Here is a 7,797-nt window from a genome sequence, read left to right on the forward strand (position 1 = left end):
TAATCCATCCCAAATTAGTCAACTAAGTCATTGATCTTTATTTATTCCGAGGTTGAGTAATGTAAACCTAAGAAGACAAATTATCTATTGTATTACCAACCTATGTATGTTCATTTTTTCAGTCTTCATCCGTATCCAAACAATGTTTTTTTTTTAAAATATAATTTTGTTGTAATTAAAATTTTTGACGCAACTAGAAAGACTAATCACTCGAATTAAGTACTCTGGAGTTATATATGGGGACGACTTAAGTGAAAACACTTGGTTATTATGAGAAATGAGAATAATGAATCACGACCGTTAAATTTTGATTTTGTTGATTTTAATGAATTGGATTGGTTTCTCTTTTTAGGTTGATTTAAAATAAATATTAAGGATCATAGAAATAGAAACCAATCCAGTCCATTAAAATCAACAAAATCAAAATTTAATGGTCGTGATTCTTTCTTTTCATTTCTCATAATAACCAAGTGTTCTCACTTGAGTCGTCCCCTATATATGGCATATCATATGAGAATGCCATATTTATATGAGAAAGTGAGAATGAATCTGAATCATTAAATTTTAAAATAAATGGTGAAGATTATGGGTGGATCTTTTTTTTCTCTCTCCTACATTTATTTCAAAATATAGAAGTGAGAAAAAAAAATTCACCCATAATCTCCACCATTTATTTTAAAATATAGGAGTGAGAAAAAAAAATTCACTCATAATCTCCACTATTTATTTTAAAATTCAATGGTTCAGATTCATTCTCACATTCTCATATAAACATGTCATTCTCATATGATATGCCCTCATATATATATATATATATATATATATATATATATATATATATATATATATATATATATATATATATATATATATATATATATATATATATATATATATATATATATATATATATATATATATATATATATATATATATATATATATATATATATATATATATATATATATAATATGAATTTTTTTAAGTGAAGGAGTATTTATATTTTGGTTCATAAAGCTACCAACTCTCATGTACAGTATAAGTTTGGTACTATATTTACTATTTTCATTATCACATATTAAATGAATCTAGAGCATTGAGATCCCACTATGTCCAAGCAGCACTTAATTCAAAGATGATAGTAACAATAATAATAACATTTTGACATGATAGACCTAAATGAAATAAACTATAGGCTACATTAAATGAAATACACTATAAGCTATAGCTATATTGTAGCACATGGGTAAACCAAGCTCAAGACAAAGCTTATGAGGTAACCTCTGTCTAGTCTTTCAATCAACACTCCTCTTTATAATTGCATCTCCATTATTTCCTCACTCATCACTCAATTCTCTATATGCAGAAGAATCATAGAAAGTTTTGTTCATAAAACATAGAAATAAAGGAAGAGAAGAAGCAACACAGGTATGATTTAAGCTTAAGATTCTAACTAAATTAGTGTGTATGTGACATAACAAAATCATGTATAGCCTTTAATGTGTTTGTCTTATTGCTTCAATGAGTATGGTTTCTTCAAATGCTCTATTTTTATTCTTATGGAAAAAGTTATCTTTAGTATATGGTTTGTTCATGATATTTTTAGTATTCATATGGAAAATGATGTGTGTATATATTCCACAAAATGATACATTTTTTTTTGTTGATATAGTGACAATGTCTTTGTCATTAAATTATTGGATACTGAGGTTATGAATGAATGCACAGTTTCAAAGTTTGGTATACATCTTTTTGATTGGATTCCTTTGGGAAACGAACAAAGTAGGTAAACAGCAAAAAGCTAATTAGCTTATTTTCCATGTCAAAGTGCTGCTTATTTTGACTACAAAACACACTTTAGTTATAGTTGATTATGTTTTAGCCTTTAATGTCAAACTTAAGAAAATTACTCCAATATATCATCTAGTTACATATATAAAGCACATGAGAATAGATTCTATCATGCTTCTCACCCAATTCTCTTTCTTATTTCAGCTTTGAAAACTTTCATATACTTGCTTTGCTTTACAAGTTTACATCCAAATTTCTTTATTCAATCTACAAGAATGAGAAACAAGATGGCCCTTTTATGCTTTTATTCAGAAACTTTCATAATTGGAGCAATGTTCTTTATTTGTATTGGAGCTGAACCAGTAGCAGATAAACAAGCTTTACTGGATTTCCTTCACAACATGAATCACTCTGCACATATCAATTGGAGCAAGAGTTCTTCTGTATGCAAAAAATGGACTAGAGTTACCTGCAATACCGAAAAATCAAGAGTTATATCGCTTCAGCTACAAAGTGTTGGATTGAATGGTTCAATTCCATCTAACACTCTTATTAGACTCACAGCACTTCAAAATTTGAATCTTGCTTCCAATAGTATAACTGGTTTCTTCCCTTCTGATTTCTATAAGCTGAAAAATTTGACCTCTCTTTTCCTCCAATTCAACAAGTTTTCTGGGCCATTGCCATTCGATTTTTCAGTTTGGAATAATCTAGCTGTTGTTGATTTTTCCAACAATGGTTTTAATGGAAGCATTCCTTTATCAGTTTCGAAGTTGACTCATCTCACTTCTTTGATTCTAGCTAATAACACTCTTTCAGGTGAAATTCCTGATATCAATATTGCTAGCCTGAAAGATCTCAATTTGGAAAACAATAATCTTAGTGGTGTTGTGCCTAAAACACTTCATAGATTTCCAAGATTGTCTTTCTCAGGTAACAATCTTACATTTGTAGATGTTTATCCTCCAAATTCTCATAAGAAAAGGAAAAAAACCAAAGGGCTTAAAGAACAAGCGTTATTAGGTATCATCATTGGTGGTTGTGTACTAGGAATTTTAATCATAGGAGTTTTCTGGATTGTGTGCTGTTACAAGAAACACGGTGAAGCGGGACAACTTGTTAAGTCTCAGAATAACAAAGAAGTTTTTTCTGATAAAAAAGAATCTTCTGAGAGTCTAGAACGAAACAAAATTGTTTTCTTTGAAGATTGCAATTATGTATTTGACTTGGAAGATTTGTTGAGAGCTTCTGCTGAGGTGCTTGGAAAGGGAACTTTTGGTACTGTTTATAAGGCTGCTTTAGAGGAGGCAACGACAGTCGCGGTTAAGAGGCTGAAGGAGGTTACGGTCGGGAAGCGCGAGTTTGAACAGCAGATGGAGATGGTTGGAGGGATTAGGCATGAGAATGTGGCTGCACTAAGGGCTTATTATTATTCAAAGGAGGAGAAACTTATGGTTTATGATTTTTATGAACAAGGCAGTGTCTCAGCAATGTTGCATGGTATGTTATTCTTAACATTCTCTCCTATCTAACCGATATTTTGAATTACTTAGTTCTAAATGCAGTTGAAATATGTTACGGGTTACAATACATGTGACTTGTATCTCATTGAGATAGTTCTTCTGTAGCACCGACACCTTTGAAAAAAGGTATTTGTGTCAGTGTCAATATCTGAAACCGTCAGCAATACTTGTGATTACGTTGAATTTATTCAATCTTTTTCAAATTATTACTGGTGTTAATGTGTCAGTGTCGGGTGTATGTGATTTTTATGAATTTTAATTATGAGTTGGCATGATGTACCACTTTGCAGGCAAAAGAGGGGCAGATAGAATTCCTTTAGATTGGGAAACCAGGTTGAGAATAGCAATTGGTGTAGCAAGAGGCATTGCATACATCCATGCACAAGAAGAAGGAAAACTAGTCCATGGAAACATAAAAGCCTCAAACATTTTCCTCAACTCCAAAGGGTATGGTTCCATCTCTGACATTGGTCTAGCAACAATGATAATAAGTCCAACATCTCCAAGAGCAACAGGATACCTTGCACCTGAAGTAACCGAAACTCGAAAAGCAACTCCAGCGGCTGACGTCTATAGTTTCGGTGTCTTGTTACTTGAACTTTTAACTGGTAAATCTCCTTTACATGTAGGTGAGGAAGTTGTTCATTTGGTTAGGTGGGTGAATTCTGTGGTTAGAGAAGAATGGACTTCTGAAGTGTTTGATCTGGAGTTATTGAGATATCCTAATATAGAGGAGGAAATGGTTGAGATGTTGCAAATTGGTATGGCTTGTGTTGTGAGGATGCAAGATCAAAGACCAAAAATGGATGAAGTTTTGAGAATGGTTGAAGACATTCATAGGGGTACTAGTGGAAATAGACTTTCCACTGAATCTAGATCAGATGGTTCTACTCCAATAACTCCTCATGTAATGGAAACACCTATTTCTCTTCCACATTGAGATTCTTTGAGTATATTGTCAATGCAAAACTAGTTTATATCAATATGCATTGAATATATTCTTATTGCTTATTTTAGTGAATGGTTGTTAAATATGTATTTTAGTCACTACAGTGATATCTTGACTTGACGAAGACTTGAGATTTTGGTCACTACAGTGAGACCTGAGAATGAGAATGTGTTCATCTCAAGGTCTTAGATTTGAATTTTACTAGGTGTTAAGTCATTTCATATAAAGTTTTGTTCTGCCTTTAAATGAGGTCCTCAGATATAGACAGTGAAATTGATCTTCCTCAGATTTCTAGGGCCGGCCGGACACGAGTTTTAAGAAAAACATAGAAATGACAGTTGGTATGAAATTGAGAATATATTTGGTGGTATAAGTTGTTAAGTAACCAAATGTAGGAACTAGGAAGTATCAAGTTGGGTCCATTGATTTGGTATTATTTGGTGAGGGAATCTTATTTTGAGCCATGATTGAGGGAATGGGGTCTACAATTGTTCTCTGCCAAGAAGTTAAAGGATCACAAACTTTAGTCAAATTAAGTGAATGAAAAGGAAAAAAATAATTTAAACCTTAGTATTTGGATGTGTTTATTTTACAAGTGCATAATTTGTGTGGGCATGTTTGTCACGGGTGTGAAGTGTGAATAAAATTACGGAGCAATTTCCCTTTATGTGAAGCGCAAAAGTTAGTCTAAAGAAACGTACTACTATTTATGAATTTGGTGTTTTGCATGTAGCAAAGGTCCACAAAGATTGTGTTTGAGATAGTGAGAAAGAGATAAAACGTTGCAGTGTTCAAAAATTAAAGAGGCTTGCTAGGTGTACACCAAAATCTAACACCTATGATGTACACCGTATCTAATACAAACATGCCATGTGAATGGTTGTGTGTCCAACCAAATAAAAAATAATATTAAATATTAAAAAAAAAAACAAAACCGTATCATTATACGGTGTGGGTGTTAGTTTCAGTGTATAGATAGCATTTCTGAAAATGAAAGGAGACACCCACCACAAAAGCAAGTATTATATTATGTTATGCTATGTCTTTGTCACACATAATTTGTGGAAATTTTTAATTACTTTACTCTTTGAACTACGATATGTAAACAATTGATTAAGATATTTTAAATATTAAGTTGACCTTGAAATTGTAGCTACTCTATATATCAAGAGAGGGAACCCGTCTTTTGTTGCTAATTTTTTAGTTTGAATAAGTCTACCTAAAATATCTATAGTTTCATTATTATTGTACAAGTTAGTTTCTAATTTTTCAACTTTTCAACTTACTACACATTTTTGGTTTTACAACGGAACATTGATATTTTATGCGTGAGTCAATTTTTGATTCCTGACACTTTTCTATAAAGATCACCATCTATTTGTAGAGGACAAATCACCAATCATCCTCTTGCGAAACACTATTTTCTTTCTCAAACATATCATATAACGAACTATTAAAGTCAATGACATCAAATGTTATCAGATTTATCCCTCAACGTCACACCGTTGTTGCAACCGCTAAAGCCAACAAAGCTACATCTCTCCTTTCGGTAGTGAATGATCCAGTTCTAGTGTCTTCTTTGTATGCTTCTTCACAAGTAGATCTTTCTCCTTTAAGAATTGATTGGAGAATGTTCAAAGTCTTACCATTCTTCCAACCTATGCAATAGTTTTTCCAAGGGCAACCTTTTTCACAACCCTGAATGCTTGGACACGAGATGCTCATGAACATTCAACAGTTAGAAGTCAACCTAAGCATGAAAGGAGCAGTCGACCTCTAAAATAGTGTTGACAACGTGATACATGCTACATCAACAAAACTCCCAAGCTTTAGTAGATAGGATATTCAAAATCAAAGAGAACATGCAATGCACTCCTCCAAGAATTAACACTATGTGCAAGGAGGTCTCACGTGGCGACCACGACGTCATACCACAGTCTGCTCCAGTAAATGCAACTGCACTACGCGGAGCAGTTCCGAAGTCACCAAGTCGTAAGATATCGTACTCCCACATCTGACATCGGAGGGGGAAGTGACACTCACACTCCACCAGAGGTTCGCTGGCCCCATAGCTCGCCAGCACCCGACTCCCCCAAAGGGAAAGGTACAACACATATATGCCTTAATTTTTAAGTGGAAGAGGAACCCACTCTTCACAGACATTCTTGACAGCAAGATCCCATAGTCTCTCGAGAAACCTTTAAAGCTAGAAAGTTACGACTATGTTAGGGATTCAAATGAACACGTCGAACATGTCGATAACATACTAAATTATTACCACGCCTGGGGAGACATGAAGTGTAAATTGTTAGATTTAAAATTTAATGGAGCTTTCATGACTTGGTTCAAAATCCTCCAAGATATGAGCATATATTTGTGGAAGAAACTAAAGGTGTGAAAAACACTAGAAAAGGGGATTTGAATAGGGTTTTTAACAAACAAAGCTTTTGCCACAAAAACAAATCCCCTCTTAAAAACAACAAAATACTTCACTCTTGATAATAACAATAAATTGCAAGAAGGAAAGAAAAAGGTATGTTTATACTAGTTCACTTGAAAATTATCAAGCTAATCTACTCCACCCGCCAAGGTGATTTCGCCTTATCAACAAGGACTTAATCTAATAGTCTCAAGATTATTACAGTGCACAAGCTAACCGCGAGTGACTAACAATGCAACCTTTAAGACACACAAGTCTTAAACTTCCCAAGAAACTCTAACCAACCGATCTCTTGAGGAACAAATAAACAACAGTTTGAATAAAGGTTTGTTTACAATGATAGAATGCTTTTGATTCAAAATAGAAACTTTATTATTATTATTGCTATATTAACTAATTCACCAGCAACTTTAATACATGAAATTGGCATATTAAACCCATGAGAACCTACAAATGTTGTCAACTATTCACATACTCAGTAGCCATTCTCATCATGATATATCATCAATAAGTAACTGTATTAGACATTTAAGGTATTTTTGATAAAAAAATAGCGGTTGACTGATAAGCTAACTAATAGCTTATAGCTGATGGTAGATGACTGATAGTTTATAGCTTATGACTGGTGGTTGAGAGTGATAACGGATAAGTTAATTGAAGTGTTTGGTAAAATTAGCGGTTCAAGTAACTTATAAATGTAAAATGACATAAAAGATATTCAATACATAATTATTTTATTTTAGATTAAAATAAATTATAAAGGATAAAAGTGAGTTCTTACTAAAATAATAAGGATAAAAAAGAAAGAAAGAATGATAAACTATAAGCTAAAACGCTATTTAAAATAGTGTCTAAAAAACATGTCATAAGCTTGTGAAATAAGCTATAAGCTCGAGATAAAAAGACGATTACCAAACATATCTAAATTTTCATATGAGCTTATAAGCTGTAAGCTATAAGCTCAAAATTGTGTCTTACCAAACAGAATCAAAAGCTAATTTAGACTTTTCACAAGTTAATATTTCATAGATACAGTAAATTTTATTATAATCAATCTTTTCACAATTTAAATAATTACTATCCACACATTGTA

The 7,797-nt window shown here is 32.6% G+C and overlaps 1 protein-coding gene across 2 annotated transcripts; it reads left to right on the forward strand.

The window, feature by feature from the left end:
• The first annotated feature begins 1,132 nt into the window (after positions 1–1,132).
• On the forward strand, positions 1,133–4,510 carry LOC131596039 (probable inactive receptor kinase At4g23740). Of its 2 annotated transcripts, XM_058868595.1 has the most exons (4): positions 1,133–1,277; positions 1,368–1,429; positions 1,997–3,292; positions 3,606–4,510. In XM_058868595.1, the coding sequence occupies exons 3-4, from the start codon at positions 2,068–2,070 to the stop codon at positions 4,253–4,255; spliced, it is 1,875 nt and encodes a 624-aa protein (XP_058724578.1). In that variant the 5' UTR covers positions 1,133–1,277; positions 1,368–1,429; positions 1,997–2,067; the 3' UTR covers positions 4,256–4,510. The 2 variants fall into 2 exon arrangements, with proteins under 2 accessions (XP_058724578.1, XP_058724579.1); XM_058868596.1 differs by lacking the exon at positions 1,133–1,277 and having other exon boundaries at positions 1,296–1,429.
• Positions 4,511–7,797: the final 3,287 nt, after the last annotated feature.

The sequence above is a fragment of the Vicia villosa genome, linkage group LG4 (assembly GCF_029867415.1).
Source record: "Vicia villosa cultivar HV-30 ecotype Madison, WI linkage group LG4, Vvil1.0, whole genome shotgun sequence".
Classification (NCBI taxonomy): Eukaryota; Viridiplantae; Streptophyta; class Magnoliopsida; order Fabales; family Fabaceae; genus Vicia; species Vicia villosa.

Bases quoted from the DNA above. Each gene is read 5' to 3' on its own strand.
- LOC131596039 (XM_058868595.1), top strand. From the start codon at position 2,068: ATGAGAAACAAGATGGCCCTTTTATGCTTTTATTCAGAAACTTTCATA. The intron at 3,293-3,605 runs GTATGTTATTCT...ACCACTTTGCAG, and splicing joins TGTCTCAGCAATGTTGCATG to GCAAAAGAGGGGCAGATAGA.